The following is a 24,849-nucleotide window of genomic DNA, read 5'->3' on the forward strand; positions in this document are numbered from 1 at the left end:
AGAGGTGTAAAGGTTACGGCGTCTGTTATTCCTGATATTAGTTGCAGGGTTTCAGATAATGGGCTGTAAACCAGGCTGTGCAAAGACCGGATGTAGACATACTGTGTGCTAAGCGCTGGCTGGACAATATAACGGACATATGTCATGTGTTGCAAAGGGGTTTTGATTTGGAAACCAAAAGTACTATTATTATGTAATGTAGTAAAGAAACAAGTTACTTTTTATTGGCAGTAATCTTGTATGGTAACGTCTTACTTTAGTCAGTCGAGGGCCCTTAGAATCATCCTGATTTTTTCCCCCTATACGGTGCCCCTGTGTACCATACAGACATGTGAGTGGTTTCCATTTCTAAGCTAACCTCTGGCACAAAAAAAGTGCATTCGATATAATATAAACCTTTCTTTAAAATTACATGAAAAGATTTGATAGATAAATAAAACAGTAACATAAAGAGAACAATTACAAGCAGTCTTTAGAAATTTAACCATTTCTCAATGGTGCATATCTGAGGACAATTACATTTGCATGGCAACAGCTCCACCAGACCCCCCATACTGATATTTCACTGCTGCACCCAGACAGAGCTGAGCTACAGTGTGACTTCACGCCATTCTGACCAGACATGTACCCCGTCACAGTAATCTCACATTATGACAGGCTGAAAGGTTGGCCTTTATTCACCCCAAACAGCCACTATTCATCACCGCCTCGCTTTTCTGTTTGCTGAAAAGACAGAGTGGCCTCCTGTGCCACTGGAGGGCTCGTCTGTGTGTAAATGACCTCGATGCTCGGTCCCATAGTTCATAGCCACGTAGCTTTCATCAGACACGGGGAGGTCCTCCACATCAACGCCTCTCCTGCTGTGAGTTTTTTCATGATTATGATGAGGACGGGGATTATCTGGGGCAGCTTGGATGGAGATGTTACCAGCACTTAACAATCATTGTCACACACAAGACACGTCCCCCCCCCACCCCCCACCACCACCTTCAATTCTGTCTTCAAAGTTGCACTCGAGATTTAAAAAAGGACTTGCAAGCATGACTCATGATTTATGCACATTTTTTTTTATTGAAGTTTACCAAACTCAGCATGGACCAAGGCACTCAAATAACTTTACTTAGCTGAAATGAATCTAAACACGGTTTGTTCTGAGACTTTGCCTTTATATACAACCTACTGTTACTGGCCTATGAAAGCTGTTTATGATAAATGGATCACAAATGTACCTAGATAGTACCAGCAGTAATACCATACAAAATGAGCTGTATATGATGTCTTTTTCCCCCTCTTTTTTTCTTACCAGTATGACCAGAATTCAACACAGAAAGTCAACAATTACAATATTCACCAACTTCAAACAGTTAAAGAGTACAAAATGTTTTAAATATATTAATTGTTCTATTAGCATCAGCCTTATTGTTGAAATGTTAGCAAGACTTGACAAGGAGACAGTAACAGTTTACTACTGTGTATAAAATAATCGAGGTACCTGCTAAAGACAACTGAACTGGCGTACCTACAGCTGCTATAATGCATTAAATGAGTCCAAGTGTCCTTTTATTATATCATTATTTTCACGACTGAACTAAAAACCAAGAATCTGAATCTTAGCTGTAGATTGTTGAAAGGAAGAAGCAGACAGAAGCATGCACAAACATACAAAAGGTCATGTCAGAAAATTCAGCTTGTTATCCCAGTAGTTAGCTTAGTTTCTGTTGTGTTATTGTCATATGTAGACATACAAAGACAGAACAACACAATTATTTCAGTCAGAAGAGATTTTCATCTTGTCTCCACAGCTCAGGTGAAAACCAGTGCCCTTTAACAATAGTTAGTGTCCTTTCAATATATCCCAAGAAGCATTTCAAGTTCCTGTGAGAGCTTTCAGTTCATGCCATTTTAGCTGTCCCCAAAAGGGGCCAAAGCAGTGGGTCCTATCTCCTCGATGCTTTTGTCCCGTAAATGTTAAAGTGTGTTTTCTGATGAAAGCGTCGACAAAGGCATCTTTGGGCAGCGTGCTGTTCTAAGCTCATCTAACACCTACCCTCTGGCAGTGGTTAAAGGCATTACAAAGGAATATAGTTCATCTTGTTCCTAATGATCTTGCTTGCTTTTGTAGGTCACTGAAAGGCCTCAGTATTATTTTCAGTTTGTTTCATAACCAGCTTAAAACTTCTCACAGGAGCTTAAAACTGTAAAATGTTCAGTCAAAGAAGGTCAAAGGTGATACTTTTCTATCGCTACAGATTTGACAAGAATCATATTTTTCGTACCAGAGGTTTCCAATCTTATTTTTCCTCTTTTTTTTGTACCTTGTACAGTCACTCAAAGTCAGTGAACATCTGCTTTATATGCAGACATGCAGACAGATACTGTAGCCTTCTAATGTCATCAGAAAACGGAGGAAATAACTTAAAAGTACATATCATACTACCTCTACAAATGTTACAAGTCTCATCAAATGTATTTTTTTTTTTTTGACAGGAGGATGGGATAATAAAGATAAAGAGCACTTTCACTGCTAAAACACTAGTGAGTCAAGTGAGCCAGTTGGTTGCTGGTCAGAGTTCAGACTTGGGCAGCTAGGAGGGGAGCATAGGCAGGAAATGAGTTGACGGGTGCCTTCGTCGGGCCTTGTGACCTCGCCGTGGCTTCCCTCTTCCGTTCAGGGAAACAAACATCTGCCTGCCACCGTGCTTCCAGCGCAGAGAGGCGTACGTGTTGTAGCCGTTCTCCTCGATGCGCTCCTTGAACTTGCAGCTTGGGTTATACTTCACCTGAAAAACAAGAGATGAAGACAGAAAGGTTAAGGAGGTTATAACAGATGAGTGTTTAGCGTCTGACTGCTATTCCTGCTGTGCTATGCTAGGCCGGCTTCCAAGAAGAGCACAAAGGTTAATGTCTGTTGTTGCACTGAAGGATTTTCCAGGTGTTAGAGTAGTTGATATGTTGTTTTAGTGTTTTTCTAACCCAACGTATTCTTCTGGGTTTCTTTTGAGAGCCACATGAAACGTTTTTTTAGTCTAGAAGTGAAGATTGGCATTTGGTATGTGCTACTCAAGGCATTGGACATTTCCAATTAAAAAACTGGAAAGCACCATGTCTTTCCAGTAACAATGTTGATGTTACTCAAAATAATCTACAGGCCTCATGGTTAAGTTTTCATTGGGACAGATCTCTGAAAAGTGATTAGTGACTGAACCTGATCACAATTAGGTCTGTTAAATATCTCGAGTCACCTGGATTTTGTTACTGGAAAGATTGTTGCTGCCAAAGTACAACACAAACCAGAACATACCTTTTTATTCCACACATAATACCATTATTATCAAGCAATATCACACAAGGAAGAGGGATATTGTACTGCATATCAGCACGGCTGTGATGTTGTCAGAAGTCAATGTCAGCCCTGCTGATACTCAGTTTCCTACATCAGCCCAACCTCAAGTGTGCTACTGGTTTTATACAACTGTTCTACAAGCAGCCTATAGTATTAAAAAAAAAAAAGTACCAGAAGATTATTTCTGATAGTTTTATCACTCAGTTGTTTTTTTCCAACACAACTACTTCAACAACTTGACTAAACTATTTCCAAGCAAACCCCAAATTCTCCCGACAGTCTGGTTACTTTTTGTGACTTCATGTAACAGACAGACCAGTTACTTTGTTCTCAAACATGTATCTGTCTGTTTCCATTCACCATGCAGCCAGTGGATTAAGACTATGTTAACAGTTGCATTGATGGTCTATGTGATTTCAAGTTATTATCCAGTCTGATAAAACTGTGATGTTAATTAACAGTGTTTATTACACGGCTGTGTTAAAAACTTGATTCTGATTGGCAAGTTATGCATGGCAATGGTCCGCTGTCCCTCAATAGCAGACAGTTGTTAAAGAGAACAAACCGTTTCTAAGAAAAGCCCTCGGTTGCGAGGGATGCGCCTCTTATCACAGACCATGTAGGACCAACTGTAATTATATCAATCCGCGGCTAGAAGTTGGCTTAATTTAATGTTGGTCTGTTTACCTGATGCAATAAAAAGAGGATAAAAGACGTACAAAACTAACACTGTGATAGAGAAAATTTACAAAACTGAAAACAGCGCATAAAGTTAACACAAAATTGGAACGTGCTATGGGATACAGTGGCATTAAAAGACTGCTGAATGAAAAAAAAATGTCAACAGATTCGGACATTATGGGGCAGAAAAACTCAATCGGGTGCTGCAATGATGACGCAGATCTCTTCACCGTGTTCTACTTCACCATCAGTGGAAAAGTTCAGTTTAATGTGAGTAGGTAACAGCTAGGTTAACTTAAATGTTCAGTTTAATCTAAGTAATGAAAGCAACAGTTCACTCTTTTTACGAGGGCTACAGAGTTGAGTGTTGTTGTGGACGCATCTTTAACTTTGGATTCCATTGGACTATTTGTTTAGCAGAATAAACAAATCCTTTCTAAATGAATTATATCATTTACAAATCAATATTTATTTTCAAATGATTGGTTAATTTGTATAGTATCCATGAAATAAGCAGGATAATGTAACGGGTTATCACGACGAAACCCCTACAGAGTGATTAAGCGTCAGGGTCCTGCTCCCCCTGTCTGGGTTTCTGTTCCACTTTAACAACCCGCTCACTGAACATTATCCCTTACTGAGAAAACCTCAGGTGTAGTGACACACACTGTGAAAAGTCCCAGTGGTGTTGAACTCATAGAATGCTTTTTGTCCAATCAGACCACGTGGTTCATTTGACAGACCTCTTCTTGAACTTTAAAACGTTATTATGTGAACTTAAGGATTTTTTTTAAAATTAATGTTACGATGTTACAATTCACTTAGCAGACGCTTTAATCCAAAGCGACGTACATCAGAGAGTAAGTACAACACTTATCCATTCGTACACCGCCACCGAAGCAGCGAGAGCAATGCAGGGTTAAGTGTCTTGCCCAAGGACACGTCGAACATGTTGCTCAGCTGGGGATTGAACCCTCTACCTTTTTTGGTTGAGAGGCGACCACTCCCACTTCTTGTAGAGATTTGTTGATCTATGTAGGTAGAGTGAGTGTCAGCTAAAGTGTGCCTTATCAGTTTGTCAAAGATTCCTGAGAGATAAAAGTGACAAAAGGTTCCACGCAATCTCCTTCTCAGAGTCTTATCATAGCTGCTTTAATGAGGCCCTGACTACATCAGATAGCATTGACTGGCATGATTCACTGCTTTTTGTTACTATGGGAGTTAAGTAAAGACCTGGGTCTTCAGGTATGTTTACTGTGTAAGGCTGTTGAAGGCACTTGTGTTATCACTGCTGCTGACTGATTGCTTGTCCCTCATTCTCCAAGATATAAATACATGAGCTGCAGATACCGCACACCTCAGGTCAGATGTTTAGATGATTTTAACAAAGAGAGGTGATTTCTTTTAAAAGCTTCATGTGAGAACAACAGGCAGATGGCACGCAAGAACTTTGAGGAGTCCAGCTGGCTCTTTGTCTTTTGTGGTTGCGTTTCTTTACACTGATATCTATTTTGACAGTGGAACACGCCAACTCAGGCTGAAGGTATCATCCCACATGGCCCGGCCAGGTGTACAGCAATGAAGGATTGTAACACTTTGACCTTTCTGGACTTTCACAGCAGAGGATTCCTGACATTTCCAGAATCAAACATGTTTGGGTGGGCACTCATTTGGGACCCCTATACACATACTATACCTCCCCATACCCTCACCTCCCTTCCCCCTTTCCCTCCCATTTTGACCTCCGGAAACATTGTTTCCAGGTTGTATACGCACCGATCCAAAGAGCGTGCCTTTCTTGGACATAGCTAAGTACAGCCCAGTGCTGACAGATTTGATGGCGACAACTCCCACACTGACAGATCGGATTTCCATCAGGCCTGGAAAAATAAAGGAGAGAACAAGAGTCTGGGTTACAAACATCTAGCATTGGTAGTTTTACCATCAAAAGAGACTCAATCAATAGCGATTAGGATTCCAGACAGGCATATGCTCTGGGGAGAAAGAACAAAAAAAACACACACAGACGAATAGAACATGCACAATGACCTTAGCAAGCTTACATTGTGGGAAGACCTGGGGAGATAAATGCATTAAAAAACAGAAGGTTAAGGTTAATTATACCCAAATAGGCGGGAAATTGTGAATATTTTCACATAGACACTTGTATGCACCCTTGTCTCAGACAATATCCTGGTCAACACAATGTAACTCTGCCTTGCTGTTTGCAGCCACTTAAACCTCCAGACTCCAGATGTGATGATGCCTTACATTGTTTACTGAGGGACATAAAAACCTGTGTCTGCTGGACTCTTAAGCATCCTCTCCAGCACACTTCAACCCATGAAAAAAGCTGCCAAGCTTGTGAGCTAATTGTTTCCTCTGGGCAGTGATTGCAAACAAGTCCCATGTGGCTAACTCTTGATCTGGTTTTTGTCTGCATACAAAAATAAAAGGCATGCAGCCATTGTCATGGCTACATGAGGGAGATGTTTTGGAGATGACCCGAGGGCGTACCACAGGGTGCTGAATAGCTGCTAATTACTGAAGATGAAGCTCTCTCTTGGATGGTTTTATTTTTTCTGGCTTTATTTCCCCACTTACACCTTCAAAAGCACCCTGATGGGGCCTGTTATCAGATCAGTGCACGATATCCTCTTTTTACACCCCTGGAAACAAGTCCGTGCAGGGAAAACATGTAGTGTTGTTGCTCAAAGGCAAGGCCCTGCTGGATGTTTGTAAAAAAACAAAACAAAAAAAGAGACTCTTGTCCTTGGACAGATGCTGTAAACATAGCACGAGATCAAGGTGATGAAGGACAGGGTGACCCAAAGCTGGTAGGAAATGAAGGAGTCACAGAAGTAACAGCGGGCACCTGGCCATCCGACTGACCATCCCCAGCTGCATCCGTACAACCACATTACTGTACAAGGCCCTGACTGAGTTCCTCAGCGCTCTCGCCTGTTAAAACCATCCAGCAATGAAAAATAAACGCTCACAGCAGGGTTTCAAAGGTGCTGCCGTATTTGTTTGTGCAAATCCAAATTTGTTTTGGAGAGAATAGTGAGGCTGAAATTGGCACAAATACTTAAGTTACTATGTTTCATATTTAAAAAAATCATTCAACATTTCCTTCTCAGAATGCTTAAAAGAAAAGCTCACATTTTTTCAAGTCCCCCTTAATACACAATTTGCCTTTAAGATGAGAAGTTATTTAAATTCGAATGCTCTAAGATGGCTGATTTACAGGATGAAATCTGTTGTCTGTGCCTTCCCAGACCGTCAATAAATCTGATTAATGACATTAAGACCCTATGGCAAATGTTTGGTAAAGGTTGGGACAAAAAGAATACTAGGTTGGAAGTATTAACCATGGATTTGGTTTAAAAAAAATGGAGCATTCTGTTTGTCAAAAAACCTAATAAAAAAAAAAACTTTATTAATCCCTGAGGAAAATCCTGGTTTACACTGCTTCTCACACGCACAAGCCCAAAATACACACATGCACAAACAGGACCTGTGGATATACATTAATGGAGAGACGTGTGAGTGGGGCTGCTACACACTGCTACACAGGAAGCGTGCCAGAGCTGTTGAGGGTTCAGTGCCTTGCTCGAGTGTACCTCGGTACTCAGGAAGTGACCTGGCACCTCTCCAGCAACCAGACCAACTCTTTCGGTCCACATTGGGACCAGCAACCCATCCGGTTCAAGTTCCTACGGATTACGGTAATAGTTGGGGCAGCTACTGCTGAAATAGCCGGTGCTGTCATTTGTAATCGGAATATAAGACTCAGATGCCCATTTATGCTTACAAGGAGTTTAATGTTTTCTTTCACCATACTTCCTGTCATTAGGCTACTGACTGCCAGAGGTTCCATGTTGTATGTGGCATGAATTGTTTAGGTACAAATCCAAGAACTCTGATCTGTCTCCCTCTGTTTGTGTTAAAATAGTCAAGGAGCAGTAAGAAAAACAGTTGCCAAAAACTGTAAATTATACTGACATGATTTCTCTAATTCAGATGACTGAATACTCACTGATTTCTAAAATGCCACTTATAAGTTATGGTTATTGTCCCAATTTCAGCCGCCCAAATCTGTTTAAATGTATATATTGGCATTCAGGCGTTCATGGACTTATAAAATGTGATAATTTCATTTAAAATGTTGTGACGATTTTACAATATGTGTCTATTGTCCTGATTATGCCAACACTATACTATTCCATATTCTAACAACATGCACAGATACTACCATGTAACTACCTGTTTCCCGCAGGATGGCTGTTAATGTCATCAGACTGCTGTTTCTGGTTTCATAGAACACATCTGAAGGGCTCTAAAACTTAAAAAACACACATCTGCTGCCCCCATCTCTCTAAGCACGCAACTATCTCAAACCTTTGTTTTCTTCAGCTCTGAACATCACCAGCCATGCTTACCCTGTGAGGTCATCTACTTCAGGCACAGACACAACGGAGTACAAAGAGTAAAGAGGAGGACAGAAAGGCACAGGAAGGTAAACAAACACAAACTCCTGTTGAGTGTCTTTCTTCTCTGACAGGAGCGTGTAAAAGAAAACCTCTCTAGGCTCCACACAGCTGCAGGGAAGGAGGGAATGCCTCAGTCGAGGAAATCCAGGTACAAACCCAGCTGCACCCCCATCGTTCCCGCATCGCCTCTGATCCTCCGAGGAAACATTAACACTTAGATGGCAGCCTCCTCTTTACGAGCTGTGTTTACAAACACCGGGTGTGCTACGGTGGCACCTGGAGCGTGCAAGGGACTCATAAGCAATTAGCTGAGGCCCGGCTGGTGATTGGAGCGCTGCAAGGATTTATGGGATATTAGTCCAGGCCAATGAAAACCGCTGGTGCCTGAAAGTGGTGCTAGCGGTAATTGCCATTATTTGCTGCTTTGGGTTCCAGGCACAGTAGGTGTGTCAGAAGGATGTTTGTCACAACTGAGACATTTCAAAGAGTTGGTCATAAAAGAGAACATATCAGGCTTTAAAAGTAACAAAAAACTAGATTTATTTACTAGATTTATATAAATCAAGAAAAAAGAGTAAACATTAAAGTTGATTTGGTTGATCTGTGACATTTGTTCTAACAACAAAACCTATCAATAACTACTGAAGAAATGTATCACTTAGGATTTGACAAAACTGTGGTAAAGGTTTGGTTAAAGACATTCACTACAACAACTTGGTTGGTTTTAGGGACAAGTAAAATAAGCACATGGACACATTTTTGTTTCAGTTTTGAAAACAGTTGGCTGTGGAACAATAAAAAAAAAAAATGGATTAAAGATTTGAAAAGAGAAAACTTAATGATTAGATAGAATTAAATACATAAAAACGATGGAGTTGGTAAAGCACTTTATTAAAAAAAAAAACAAGGACCATTTTGGGTCTACTTGTAATATCTGTGTACTTGTATTGACCATACAGAAGGACTGTCATTTTCTCCTGCTCCTGGTCTTGCAGGTACCCTGCATGTCACTCCATTCAAACATGCTGGTGTAGCAACCAGACGACACAAAAGATCAGAGCACATGAAATGGGGATTTCACATAGTCTGGAGGAATCACTTGGGCTCTGGACGCTTGACCACACATCTATAAAGACCAGTTAGATCCATATAACTCCCAGTCGCCCCTTTGAAAAGTCACTCCATTGTGTTCAAAGCCTGAGAAATCAGAGCGAGCTATTCCAGGCCATTAGAGGGGCTTCCTAACTGCTGAAATCCCAAGGTCACATTACTGGAAGTGTTGGTAAGATTCATGAGCTGCTTAGTCTACAGATTTGGAGATATGTGAGTTAATATTGCAACATTTTTCTGAGGGTCAACATTTTTTACCAGAATTTTGACTTAATAATCTATCAAGGGATTTGAGTTAGGGCAAGCCTTGTGTTACTTAATCTTGTGTAACCAATAACGTCATTTGAGGGGAAAAAATGTAAAAAGTATTTTTCCAAATTGTGAATCTTTAAACTGTTTTTTAAAAGTATCACTTTAGGAAAGAATAAAGAGAATTAATGGCGACAAATTAACTCTTTGTTTCTGAGTTCACATTGCAAAGGTCACTCCTGCTCCGCTTTCTGCTGAGCAAGTATCAACTCATGGCCCTATTGAGCTCATGAAAAAGGTACTTTTGGCTTCCCACTTGCAATTGGCAAGATCTCTTAACCTTTGACATGTTTTGGCTGGGACTGTCAATAAGCCCAAGCTGCCATTACAAGCAAATCCTGCACTATACGAGTCTAGTCAACTGTGGACTTGCCATTTATTTCTCCTCTATGGGATTTTTTTAAAGCATAGAAAAAGTCTTTCACCCAGTCTTTTTTATACTCTTTCTTTCTCTCCATCCCCTATTTTTTGGACGTTAGCCCATCGTCAGATCATTCAAGCCTTTTCTGACTTTGAAAAAAAAAGGGGCAGAAAGGAAAGAGGGAGACACTCTCACGGGGTTCTCTTTTGTCAGATTCATGGTATAGGGGAGGAGGAGGAGGGAGCAAGTACAGGGTGAAGGTGCTGGTTATAAGCTTCAATAAATCTTTGTTACTCACCTGAGAGGTGAAGAGCTAGACAAGATCTTATTAATGACCGAGCAGTTTGAATGGGCCTCTACAAAGTGTGGCAAAATGGTTCCTTTCATCCCGAATTTCAAGCCGCAAAGAGAGAAAGACTGAGCACAGAGAGAGTGAGGAAAATAAATTTTTCTGCTCCGTTCCTCCGGTCTTCTTTTTTTCCCTTTTCCCAGGTCTTTAATTTCTTGGGTTGCACCCTTGAGCAGCTCTCCATGGCTCAGTGCTCGACCAGAGCAAAGCCTGGGAATCTTGGAGTTCCCGCTGTGGCCCTGCTCTTGATTGACATACCTTTTCAATTATTTCACAGTTTGCTTGCTTTTTAAACGAAGAGGTCCCTGTTGTTTTTTTCCTTCTGCCCTCCTTTTCAAAACACAAGCTTTTCATGTCGGGTCTGGGCTGCTGGGCCCTAATGGCTGTGACCAGCACCTTTGATCTGCCATGACCCCCTCCAAGGGTCTGGATCTGGGTGAAGCAGCCGCCTGCGCTGACAAAGGCTGCATCACTCACTATTGCTCTAAACACCTTGAAAGATTACCATGAGAACAGGCGCTTTGGTGAAGGCCATCACAGGTGGTATGATACGGAAACTTGGCCATTAACCCTTGAATGTACAGTAAAATACCAACCAGATGTTAGAGAGGACTTGTGGAGAAGGATGGTTTTGATATAATCCAGATTTGACTTTCAGATATTTCTACTATGCAGCACAGTTCATAGAACGCTCTGGCTTAGCAACGAGGCTTACTAACAGTAAACTAGAAAGACTAAAAGTCAGTAACACTGCTTACAGTTGACATGAAGTACAATTTGACATGAGGAGCTCGTTTACCAGCCATGTCACTGTCCCCAATCAATACCAGGACCGAACAAACAAATGGCAGGTCATGTTTACTGTCTGCCACAGCCTGAAATAACAAATTAACATTTAATAGGGTTTGACATGCATCCTTGTTGCTATGGTTACTCTTTTAAGATTATGATACTGATACAGCCAATGTATTAGTTTAGAACTGGGAACAGATTCGCACTACTTCAGGGGTCAATTATCATGAATTAAATTAGATGTAAGCAGATGTAATTTTTTTACAAAGGAGAAGTTGGTTTTTTTAGGTGTTGTCTGCAGACATCTCTTTGCTCACTTTTTACAAAGCGGCAACCAAGTGCAAAATCCTGCAGATCGTCGGGTGTCCGCTTGAGGCTGGCTCCAGGAACACAAGAAGTCACGTATACGACTGGCAAAAACACTGTTTTTACAGCATAAATAAACATGTTTACAGCCTGGTACAAAAAAAACCAAATAGTTCTGATTAGTTATTGTCATCACTGGCACACACTGTACGGGGGGTGAATTTTTTAAAAAACGGCTCTTTTTTGATTTTGAATATGATGATACATGTTATCCATAGCTAGGCGTGAAGCTGACATGATTGACAGGTGGGCGCGATGTAACGGTTCGTCAGGAGGCTTAAAACCCGCCTCAGCTTCTGCTCGAAGCCTGTCATTAGATTGACTGAAGGGTAGATTGAGACATTTTCAGCAAGGTGGCGCCTGCTTTTTACACAATTTTCCATTCCATGTGTAAAACTGAGTGTAATACTATCCTATGACAGCTTACGAGTAGAGATATGCGCACTGTTATCTTGATTTGTTCCATTCATTGTGATAAGACTAAAATGTACAAACCAAATGACTTCTGTGTGAGAGATTGATGCAGCCTGCGGGCTTCTGTCTTAGCCATGTGTGACAATGTATGATATTATATTTTTCTCCTGAAGAGGACTGGCCTTGTCTGTATAAAGCAACAAAAAATGTTTGATGTACCAGCTCCTGTTTTTCCTGTGTTTGATCTAACACACTTAAGTCAATGCTAATGCCCCTATATGACCTACAAAAGACCATTAGTGACACGATAGACAATATCTATATGATGATTTTAATGTTAGTGAAGAATGTCGTCAGGTGTCACTGACACGTGCTGGCATTGGCTTCATCTGACACGTCAAATGAAGTTAATATGCTTCAACAACATATTCTACAGCTCAGATTCAAAGTGTGTGATGTGGTTTACTGTAAAAAGAAAGCAGGATGAGTAGGATGTAGCAGGATGTAAGTTGCCGTGTGTCCTACTGCTTTAAAAAAATATATTCATAATACCATTGCTCCTTAGTTGTTACTTGATGTTTCAAAAAATTATAACCTGCAAGGCTCTTCTAGATAACAGGATATGCAAGATATTCCTGAACCACATGAAATTTGTGAGTTACATTGGCCATCTTGATTTTGAAGACATTTTTGGTACACTTGCTGGCCAAAGGATGACAGTGTATGGGCTGACTTGCACTGGAGTGGCTAATGTGAAATCAATTTTTCAAAACCAGTGCATTTAGTAGAAAACAGATTTTGAATAGCTGTCCACTGTAGTGACCAGAATGCGTGAAAGGGTTAAAAAAAAAAAGAAAAATGACCTAAAAATGTCACCAAAGCTGGATGAGTTGGAAAGCCAAAGAGGCAGCCAAAGACACACAAGCGATGATTGCACACTGCATGCTCATTTAATAGTCCATAAAGCATCATCATGACAATGATTTGGTCAGAGGTCATTGTTTATGCCCTGACAACACAATGTTGTGCCTCAAAAACTTTGATTATGGCTCTCAGCAAGTCGTGACGGATCTAATCCAAGTCCAATAGTGTGTCAGCAAAAAAGTGTGGGTCAGCGGCATGAGTAGGGCTCTGCCCTTATGCTCTGTCTGAAAAAGATGCTTGTAAAAATGTAAAAATGACTTTCATGTTGCAAATTATTTGTTGAATTATCTTTGTGTGAATGAAATAAAAACCCAAAGACTTCACACTGATCTCATCAGGAAGCTTGTATACCAGAAACCTGACCATTAACAACACACTGATATCTCTCCTGTGTGGCCTGTGATACTGTGTAAGAGATGATCTCATTGAAATAAGAGGCCAATATGAAAGCTGATCGACATTTCTCTGTGGAATATGACAGTGTAGACACGGAAAGGTCAAGATTTCAAGGAAACTCAGTTTAAGTGTTCCACTCCCTTTCAAATAGACAATCTACCCCGATTAAGTCATCTTAACCTGTAACTGTGTTGTTTGTTGTGAAAAAGCAACGCCCTTAATCTGTTGGTGTTCAGAAGGTTCATGTTTGACACACGTTTTTGGAGGGTTCATGTAAAGTCCTTCTACGTCTTTTAGGTCATTCTCATTTTGATCTTAAGCAGGTAAAAATCGAGCTGGTCCGGTCAGGGTAGCAATGACAGGAAGAGCACGGTTCACTTTCAGACAAACTTTATTATCTGAAATCAGCGGATGAGTTTGAGTCACAACACAAACGCACAGAATTCGCCCAAATTGAGTGTAAGGCAAGATTAAACATGGTCTCACGATGCGGCAGTGAATTAGAGAATGATTACAAATTTTTTTACAGGAAAAGTTTAAAATGATCAACCAAACTTTTAACTCTCATTGGACCGCTCCATTCGGAGTACACAGCTCTTGATTAGCAGTTGCCAGTGTGTTCAAACGTTGTTGATATGAGCTAAAATAGAGGGGAAAAAATGTTGCTGAAATCTAACTGATCTTAGTAATGATATATGTGCAAAAAAATGAACCCGAGTGATTTCCAAAATTGCAAAGTAAAGTAAATTATAGTTTCCCTTTTTTTTCCCTCAGCTTAATCATGTTACACTCATTCCTTCACCTGTGGTTTCCTTCTACCAGCATGTACTTTAAGGCACCATGTTACATTTCCTGTAACTACAACATTACAGCAAATCTGGACAGAATGAGTAAATCTCTTGGATATAAATCAGTTTGTAATTTTCACTGGTTCATCTCTCTCATGCTTTTCCCTCCCTGGAAATATCAGAGCAGGTGTGTTGCATCTGTTTTCAAAGGACAGAGCACTTACTTTTACATGGCTGATTGGGCTGCCATCATGATTTTCTGCCTTATATCAGAAGTGATATCATAAATTAGGCCTTCTTTGATTGCGCTCCGACTTATGATGTTATGAAGTTACTATATAAAAAGTTGCTCATCTCTATGTACCCCTTCACAGGTTTACCCCCTTCTGTCTTTTTTACAAATGCAGGTTATGCCCACTCACAGAACAGTTCTAGTTATAATGCTGTGCTGCTACACCATCAATAACATTAGCCCTGAATGATGGACCTTTTAAGTCAGGGGAAGCACACTCTCTATGCTCTTCTGTCTGAGGTTAAAGTTGGAAGTACAAAAAACAACAACTTGTATTGTTGAATCACCGTCCATAATGTTTCAAACATTAAGTGAGAGAACGTTTACATTTATTTCTTGTTTGAATAAACACTACCAGACTCAAAATTCACATGATGCAATCCCTTCATGGGTTAAATGACCAACCAGTTCTGGACAAGCAGTATAACATTTACAGTCTCTTTTACAGGAACTGTAACTGCTACTGACTATGAGAGCTCCACTGTTCCAGCAGAGGATTTCTGCTGCTTGTATGTGGTGTGCTTGGGGGGGGGGGGGGGGGGGTCTTGTGCAAATGTGTGTGTGTTTGTGGGTCGACCCAAGTTGCAGAGTTACTAGCTGTGGGTCCAGTCGCAGCAAAGTGTACCTGTCTTTTTTTCCTTACTTGTCTCCCATCTGCTGGGTTGTTTTTTACTACCCGTCTGTCCCTTACTTCTTCCCTTTGGTCTATGTCTGTCTCAGCCTGCCTTTGGTCTTAGATTTGAAGGTAAAACAATTAAAAATGAAGATATGAAAAAGCATAAAACATTTGATGATTGTTAGTTTGAAATAAAGTCCTCGATCATTCAACTCATGTGAGTCAAAGCAACAAATTCCAGCCAACATGCAGAGTACTGGTGCTATCTGGAAGTCTGAACAGTGTTTTCTGTATTCCTGGACAGCTTTGAATCCTGTAACCTCAAGTCATGTTTGATTGGCTCAAACAAAGTATAAAAAGAACATAATTAAAGTAACAACAAAGGAAACAGGAAACAGGGCTATTTTGTCACTGCCTTTTCTCTTTTTGACACACGTTAACTTACCCAGATCCAAACATGCTGTCACTCTCATAATCGCTCTGTACACAGTGTGTGCATGTGTGCTGTCACTCTATTACGACTGTGTGAACTGTCCTATGTACTTTGAGGGAATAGGACCAAGGAAACCTGCTCTGCATGTGCGTGTTTTTGGGTGAGGCAATCCCCTTGCATGTGGCAGAATACATCAAAAGATCAGGGTCGATGGATAGAGAGGACAGGAAGAAAAGAAAGAAAAGGCTGGCAGAGGGCTTCTCCTCCCTGCCCAAATATAACTTGTTGTTCCCACATTCCATCAAAATCCCGGGAGGGAAGATGACTCTGATAAGATTATTTTTCTCCTGGCTTCTTTTTCCTTTTTTTTTTATCTCAGTCCGTATTCAATGGCATATGCCTTTTTTCCACCAATGCTTTTGCTATTTTTATTATTATCATTTTTTAGCATCAGGTACTGCCATTGGACCTCATTAAAGAGCCTCTCATGCAGGCCTGTCCCTACCTACATGCAGGACATGTGCTGTGCTTAGGGCTTCATCAACTATGGAGGACCACATGTTTGCGGAAAAGTAGATTTTTCACACCAGGCAAGTGTCTGACGACGACGCGATCAATCAGTTAGCGTTCCCTCCACTCCAGCCTCTCTCGCTCCTGACAACCTCACTGTTCTCTAAAAGCAATCTTTTCATGTACCTCCTGTGAGTATGCTGGTTCTTCTTAAATGTCGCCTGTTAAATGTCAACCTATGCTGTTGTGCCAATGATTGCACAACCTATGGTTTGTACCTGATGTAGTTCTGTGACTTTATCAAGTTGGTTTTGATCGAGTGCACTTTTTTCTTTTGGGGCACCATACATTTTGTGTGTCTTGTGAGCTTGACTGGGAGACCAAAACAAATTCTGCTTCGGGTTACTTGTGCCAGGTACAGCCCTGCTCTCATGCAAACATCTATGGGGCCTGTGTCGTCTAACAGCCCACAACCTCAATTTCAGAGTAATTCTCAGGAGCCCTAACTGTTGCTAATTTAAAGAAGTTGTATTAGACTACTTCCACTTCCCTATTGACCTTTTGCTCTGTATGCCTAATTTGGCTGTGTCTCAGTTGTAGGGTTGGTTGTTTCTCAAACGTGGTTTGATCCCCAAGCTCCACAGTCACGTATAGTGTCCTTGCGCAAGACACTAAACCGCAAATCGCTCCGGCCGCCAGCCAGCGTTGTGTGAATGCGTGTGAATGGATTAGTACTGTTGAGCGGTTGAGCACTTTACGTGGCAGCCTCTTTTATCACTGTGTGAAAGAGGAGGGAATGGGTGAATATGACATGTATGGTAAAAGTGCTAGGAGTAGTCAGAAGACTGGAGCTACTATGAAAGACTAATTTTTATATTTATTAGGTATTAGAGATATTTTACAAAGAAAAAGTAAAAATTATGGACATGAATCATGTCCTGGCATTAGCAGCAGCTAAAAAACTTAATAATATTTCATCGTTTCCAATCCAACGTTCCTGTGTTAAATGTTCAAATATCTGCCAAAGAATTTTGAATAAAGCAATATCTGAGTGTTTTTACATGAAACAACCGTATTTCTCTTTTTGTAAAACGTTTCAAAGGTCTGATGACACATCCTGTACTTATTGGCGTCTAGGGTTAGGGTTATGGTAAGGACACAATCAAATGCATTCTAACGGTAAATCCAGCTTTTGCTGGTAATATCCTGTTTCATACGTGAGTTTGATACTCTCAATGTTCCGTTTCACCTTGAAATTGCCACAAAAAAAATGAGTCTCAGTTGGCCAATGTAAGATCAGTGTGAGGAAAAGAATCAGCTTCTTCTCCTCCGCCATTGTTGTTGACAAAGTTGATAACGGATGTCCCGCCCCTGCTTGATTTTGATTGGTAACTGAGGGAGAAGTGTAATGGAAAAGCCAGGCAATGTTCTTAAAAGTTTAACTTTTTTCAACTAAGAGTGTTGAGAGCACAGGGACAAATGACGAGGCATCTTGCAGCCTGTCTAAAACCGATGTTTTTCTTAACCTTAGTGAAAGTTTGGAATTCATCTTCTTTTATCCAGATAATATACTCCTGTTGTATCATATTCCCTCGTCTGTCAGTGTCATGCTCTTCACTAAAGGCCATTTTAAGCATCTTACTTCAAGTCAAACCACTCTCTCTTCATTTCCGCCTGTCTACAGTACTGCAGATTCCAATCTCCTCTTTTATTGAATGAGCAAATATCATCCGTGAAAAACTACTTTGCACAATTTAAAAAAGAATCTGGAAACGATTCACTGAAATTCACTGTCTGAAATTTGTTTGCATGCCTGTCTCCAGCGTGCTTCCCATGCCTGTCAGACTGAGCCACTGAGGGAGGTGTAAACCAGAGAGAGAATCTCCTCTTCTACAAACAGTTTTTTTAAGCCTGTGAACAAGCCACACGGCGGTGATCCGTTGAAAACTGACTCCCGCACTCCCTCAACTGCAAGGGGTGACATTCTCCCACATACAATCCAGAGGCTAGTCCTCTTTCAGGACTCGTACTCGGCCCCTGTTACCCCCACCCCCTTTCATACGGTGCTGCTGGGAGAAGCACTCCAGGGATTAGCCCAGCCAGGTCTTTCAAAGGCCATTAGAGCAAATTACAGGTATCCTGTTACCAGTGCGCTGGGACAGGCCAGGTGAGGGGCACAGAGGCCAGGCGGGAGAGCAGGGGTCAGCTTGGGACAAAAAGACAAGGCCACCCTGGGCCCCAATCGTTCGGAGTGTCTCCCTGGCTGCACAAACTGGTAGGCCTGCATCTATGAATGGCTCACTTGATGGGACCTCAGAGACATTGTCTCACCACCGTAACTTTAGCCTTTTTTTTCTTTTACCCCCACCAACCACCACAACTCAACCCTCCCCACCCGGGTTTTCTTGTCTTTCAATTGATTTGGGCAGGACTTCGCCCAGATGAGTGATAAAACAATAATTTCTATAAAACATGAGAAAATTCAATAAAACACACACTAGGCTGTGATATATGAATGCAATTTATAGAGTTTGGCTAGATGTTGCAAACACTTCTGCTACATCACCATCAAGCGCCACACAAGATGCCCTGCCTTGGACTGAAGATTTCATTTGAATAACATTATCCTTTTCTAAACCTTAATTTAAGTTAAACTGGCAACCACACAACTTTTAATGTGTGGTCTGTCAATGTATCAGTACGCTGCAGGCACCAGAGGACTGATGCTGGTGATAACCCAGTGGAGATGGCCACAGGGAGTTCCGCATCCTGTCATTTTCTCTAGACTACTCTCAAACACACACATCCACATTTTCCAAGTCGGATGCCTTTTGGGCCACTTGTGTCCGCCACACTCACACTAATACACACACTCATTGCTTCACCAAATCCCAACTGGTGTATGATAATCTAGTGGAGGAGTTGCGGAAGTGTTTCATTAGCCAATTACCGTTTGATAGATAAAGGCTGCGTTCCCACAGTCTGTGAGGTTGGGGGTCAAATGTAAACAATTACCCTCCATCCCCTCCCAGGACAGATTAGCCCTTTTGATTTATCCCCAGACAGAATGACCCAATAGTCCAGAATCACCATCCACATCTGCATCTGGATCTGTGTGTGTGTGTGTGTGTGTGTGTGTGTGTGTGTGTGTGTGTGTGTGTGTGTGTGTGTGTGTGTGTGTGTGTGTGTGTGTGTGTGTGTGTGTCTAAGTTAAAAGGTCAAAAATTCTGGTACTGAAATATTTTCTACCACACACACTCTCCTCATCAATCAGTGATTAGTGTTGCTGCATGTCCTGTCAGCATGCACTCCATGGTGGTTACACCACTGAACACTAACTTCCTTGGACATGCTAAGCTGTGATTGGATGTAATGGAACATCAGTTAGTTAATTATGGACCTCCAGGATGCTAAATCAGAAGGCAAAGACCCTCCGCTGATCAAACATCCAATTTACAAGCACGGTGGGGGTAGGCAAGCCCAGAAAGGTAACACTAGAGGAGAACCTGAAGGGAGCGGGCGACTGCTTGGATGGAGGTCCTGCGTTAGTGAGGGTGAGGGATAGCGAAGGTGAAAAAGGTTAACGAAGCCCGCAGTGTGCTCATCTGTGCCTGTGTGGCACCGAGGGGCCGCAGTCTGACCGACAGAAAATAGTTTTTTCTTTAATCAAGGACGGCAAACTTCCTCCAAATCATGCATCACATCCGTAACAAGCAAACAGCAAGCTATCAAAGGTTTCACAGATAGTTACGAACAGATCTGCCCACCAAGAGCTTAGTGACTCACGGCTTCTGCAGTTTCCCGCACTTTGATGCCCTGGGAGGGTCGGCTGGGATGGTGGGATCCACATTAGACTGAGGTCATTCCCCTGTGTAACTAAATTGCAGTAAGCTGCTGTATTGCATCTGTGGCTGGTTTGGTTGGCTGTCCATACCAGCCTCAGCCAGTCTGCATGGAAACGCAATCAGAAGAAACAAAGGACTTGTTTTCAGTTTCCTACCTTCATATGTACCCTGGGTTTATAAAACTCAAAACATGGATACTGAAAATCACTCAAGTCCAGCTTTTATACCAGCTTTTCCAATTAGCACAAGTGAGTTTGATATTAACTGGTAAGAAAATACACTCACAATGAGTTTCAGATATATCCATGACATTATGATGTGAGGACTTGTGAATAGTATTTGCACCAACCTCGGAGTCGCGATCACAACAAAACAAACATTTCCTATTTTTAATACAGCACCGAGAGTTGTGACTTGGTTCATCATTTTACAGTGGTGCCTGAAACCAACCAAACATTGAAGTCTCAAATCTTCTCCAGTTGGTAAACGGGTGCAGATTCTACCACGAGTAGATTCTGCTCAATTGTATAACTGTCTTCTGTGCATGGAGCTTCCCATAATTTAAAAAAAGCCAACCCAATACTATCAATAGGGTTACCTAGGCTTTTAGTCATGAATTAAATATTGCAGGTGAGATGATTGAAAGAAGTAATAGAATAGAATAGAATAGAATTACTTTATTGATCCCAAACTGGGAAATTGTGGCGTTACAGCAGCAGGTTATCCAACACACAATATGAGTAAAAAACACAATGTTAGCAAATCTAAACAGGATTTTGGAATCTTCAGAGAAGCTTCCAAAATCCTTACAAAAATGCTTTACAGTTGTATTTTGGGAATTTTGGTTTATGTGTATTTCTTGGCCCATACAATAAACAATATCTAAGGAAAATATATTCTTTGATTTTAAACACTCTGTTTTGGATCTGTCTCATGTGAGTTCCCAGATAAGTCTAACTCAAAGTGTAAATCAAAGTGAAGTAGTAGTTTTTGCCTTTAGTTACAGATTCAACAGCAGTTGAAAAACCGAACAAATCCAAGACAGTTTGGAACACACTGCCAACTCAAAGTGTGTGCATGTGGAGCTCAGGTGTGCAGCGGGGTTCCAGTGAGTGAGCAGCAGGACACAGAATATTCTCCCTGGCCTTAGCCGGCCCCATATTTACATTATTAAAATGAGATGGGCATACAGGGAGGTGACAGAGGGCACAAGAGTGAAATCAGGGCCCTGTCAGAGCTGTCACTTGCTCCACTAGCCAAAGGGCCCTGACCCCAATCCTATCCACTGCAGGGGAGGACAGTGTGAAATGGAGACTGCAGAAAAGTGAGATGGTGATAGGTAGAAAGGGGAAGACGGATAAAACTAAAGAAACAAGATAATGTTGGTGAGGGATATGTGTATACAAACACACACATACATTTGTACATAGACTTCAGTACTTCAGTGATTCTGAGTGTCCTTCAGTACTGTAAAATAGGACTGGGGGGATACGCTGATTTGATTTTATCACGATTCTTGGGTGTTTTTTTTTTTAATTAAAAAGTATTGCAAAGCAACAAGTATTGACATTGAAATTTGATTGCGTCAATTATTAGGATTTTCTTTTCCTTTTTCAACAAAAAGAAAAGTTGAATCATGCAATAGAAGAGAGAGAATATCATGGGTAATATTTAGAAAAATAATGCACATTACATTACAATCAGTCTGTCTTTGCTTTTTCATCATCATTAATGTTTTCTTACTATTTATTAACATCCAGGCGATCTGTAACCAAAATTCACTTTCTCTGCGATGATCATCTGTTTTCTTTGTTGCCTTTGTGGCAAATCCTGCCCCATCTAGTAGAATTTGTTTGCCTGTAGCACCAACTTTCAGCACTTCACTGACCAATACGGACTTAGATGAATCAATAGTTGCGCCGAGAGTGTCTTAATAAAAACTAAACAAACTCTTAGAACGCTCTTTAAAAAAAAGTACCAAGTTCCCATGACGGGCTACTTATTTTACTCTCTCATTGGAAACAGCACCTGCCGCTAACGCTGATAGGCAAGCATGAATCAATGATCACCTCAGCAGCTTTCTGCTAAATTTGTTAACCTCATCATCACATACGCTCAATTGTACCACCAAATAAAAATCTGCTCAAAGAACATGGGCCAACCATTGAAGAGACTGAATTGACCTATTATAAAAACATGTTAAGGCTTCCTAACAGAATTGTCTTCAATCCTAATCATGCTCTAAACAGTGAATAACAAACATTATAATCAAATCTGAGATAAAGGGTCTAATTTTCAATAAGGTAAGACTGAAGCGCTCATTTGAACAGTAAATTCTTAAATTGAAAATGGAGCAGAATCCCGGATCAAAAGAAAACTGAAGACCTCGAATATTTATTTATTGATTTAAATGTATGTATCTTTGTGTCTTGTCTTTACTTGTCTTTCATATTTATGTTGTAAATGGAGCTGCTGTCATGAAAGTCAAATTTTAGACTTTATCTGACAAAAAAGTCCTTTCAATTAATCGATCCATCCATCAATCAAGTAATGACACAGGAGCATGCAGATATTTGGTCCGGACAATACCGTCCTGCTTCAACTGCAAACCCTTGTGCCACCCTCTGTGTTCTAATGAGGAGCATGACGTTCCAGACAGGAAAACACCCATGTGCACTCAAGCTTAAACACACTCACACACACACACACGCACGTCTGGTTCATATTACCCATTAGGGAAAGCAAATGCACATCTTTTTCAGTTTAGGGTCCACTTCATGCTCCCTCAATGGCACAACTATAAACACAGGCACATGCATTCTAAGTGTGCACACATTCAAAGAGACCTGACACGATACTCACATCCCGCTCATGTTAACTTTGTCAGAACAGATACAGAACAGGTATGGGTAGAGATGTGTGATGTGGTTGGAAAAATGACACAATATGGTCTCAAAGCATCTGTACAGTTATTCAGTCTGACCAGGAGTTCTTACCTTTAATCTCCAAATGACAACAGCTCTGACGTTGTAAACCTGAAGGACACATTCTGACAAATTATATGAATCTATGTTTACACAATTTTCATCTCAATCTAAGGCAATCATTATATGATTTCATTGTGAATTTGTTATAACACAGCGTTCAGTTAATATTGTATGCATATCTACCTTGTTGTCTGTGACCTGATTCTTTTTTTTCTTGTGAATTATCTGCACTCTACTTCGCAGACTTGTCCGGAAAACTAGTGGTGTACTTTCATTAAAGTTTGTGAAGATATCCATGGTCCCCATAGGATAAATCCAGCAGATGGGATGTTCCAATAACTGTTTATCAAGTTCTACAATTCTACAATTCATTTAGCAGACGCTTTGATCCAAAGCGATGACATCAAAGAGTAAGTACAACACAAGCAAAGATCTATTAAAGAGGACAATGTCAGTAAGTGCAAACAAACTGCATTAAGTCCGATCGGACTCACTTGCAAGTATTTTTCTTTAGGTGCCATTATTTTCTATATTTGTTTATTAAAGTGTATACAACAACTAGAGTATATACAATGCAATGATATATTTACTGGCATATCAAGTTAAAAAAAGGATGTATCTAATGACTCTGTGGATTTCCAAAGTTCTTTTCTAGTGCCATTAATGCATGTCATCCATTAATCACCAAAAAAAATAAAAATAGTTTTTGCTGAGCATTAAAGCCAGATCTTTGCTGAATGACACTACAGCATTCAGGACTGCTGACATGTCTTCTTTAAATTTGTTCTTCATAATATTTCCTCATACAATAGTAAATTATGTTTTATCTGCACTATGGGACTTGTGACACCCTCTCAGGCTTTGTGCTGGGCAATAGTTTAAAGCAATTTCTAGTGATAAGTTATTATTATATATGCAGATAGGACATGGTTGGTACAGTTCAGCAACATTTCTCGTCAGACTTGTCATTGGTAGATACTGTTCCTGTCTAACACATAGCCAGGAGCTCTAAGAATAGATTTTTATGACTTGATTGCTTGACAGCAAGTCAATATTTAGCCGCACGGATTGATGGGCAGGTTGTTGGTTTCTGTTTGTGTGTGTATGTGTGAGAGTTGTTTGTGACTGAGAGAGAAAGAGTTTAAAGTCTACTGAAATTCCACGGATCGCCCATGTGTCCCTTTGACATAAATATTACATGAAAAGGGGTGGGTAGCCCCAGATTTACCAAACTATCACCTAGAAGGAAGGCGGAGGCACCTGATTTCATTGCTTTTTATTGCTTCCTTTATGATTTGGACAAAATAGTTCAGATAGGGATATCTGTCTTTAGGGCAGCAGGTGCATTTCCTTCCTGCTACTATTGCCTCCCAGTCCTATGCTCCTTTTGATCTGAAGTTACACCAGACCTTTAAATTCCTTTAGCTTTAGCCAGTCAGCCATGGCTGTATTAAGTGATGCCAAGTTGTTTCTTTTTCCTCCCAACGGTAGGGGTTCTCTTTCAGCTTCTTTATTTCTAGGCCAGTAGTCAAACGCCTTCCAAGACATGATGTCTGGCTCAGTTTGAGCAGGGAGGTGAGAGGCTTTATTGAAAGGGTCAAAACAAAACCATTGATCTATGTTGGTCTATCTGTGACTGAGGCTATCTGTGACTTGTCTCCCCAATGTTCTGATTATGTCAGTGCATGTGGGTGCGTATATTTGTCCAATCTGAGATGTGAGTTTTGACTGGTTTTTTTTGGGGTCAGAATTTTGTTTGGTGAATGATTTCAAATATGTGATGCCACATGAGTGAGACTAGCTGGCCTACTTTTGTAAGCTTATCTCACTAATACTCATT

General features: G+C 40.8%; 1 protein-coding gene across 1 annotated transcript in view; it reads right to left on the minus strand.

Annotated features, from left to right (window-relative positions):
* Positions 1-1,045: 1,045 nt before the first annotated feature.
* fgf22 (fibroblast growth factor 22) overlaps positions 1,046-24,849 on the minus strand; it is a 31,209-nt gene continuing 7,405 nt past the window's right edge. Inside the window, exons 2-3 of the mRNA XM_061033418.1 lie at positions 5,801-5,904; positions 1,046-2,780 (exon numbers count right to left, since the gene is read on the minus strand). Of these exons, the coding sequence (XP_060889401.1) occupies positions 2,586-2,780; positions 5,801-5,904 (299 nt within the window). The 3' untranslated portion in view covers positions 1,046-2,585. The remainder of the gene's footprint in view (positions 2,781-5,800; positions 5,905-24,849) is intronic.

This window comes from Labrus mixtus, chromosome 3 (assembly GCF_963584025.1).
Source record: "Labrus mixtus chromosome 3, fLabMix1.1, whole genome shotgun sequence".
Taxonomy (NCBI): domain Eukaryota; kingdom Metazoa; phylum Chordata; class Actinopteri; order Labriformes; family Labridae; genus Labrus; species Labrus mixtus.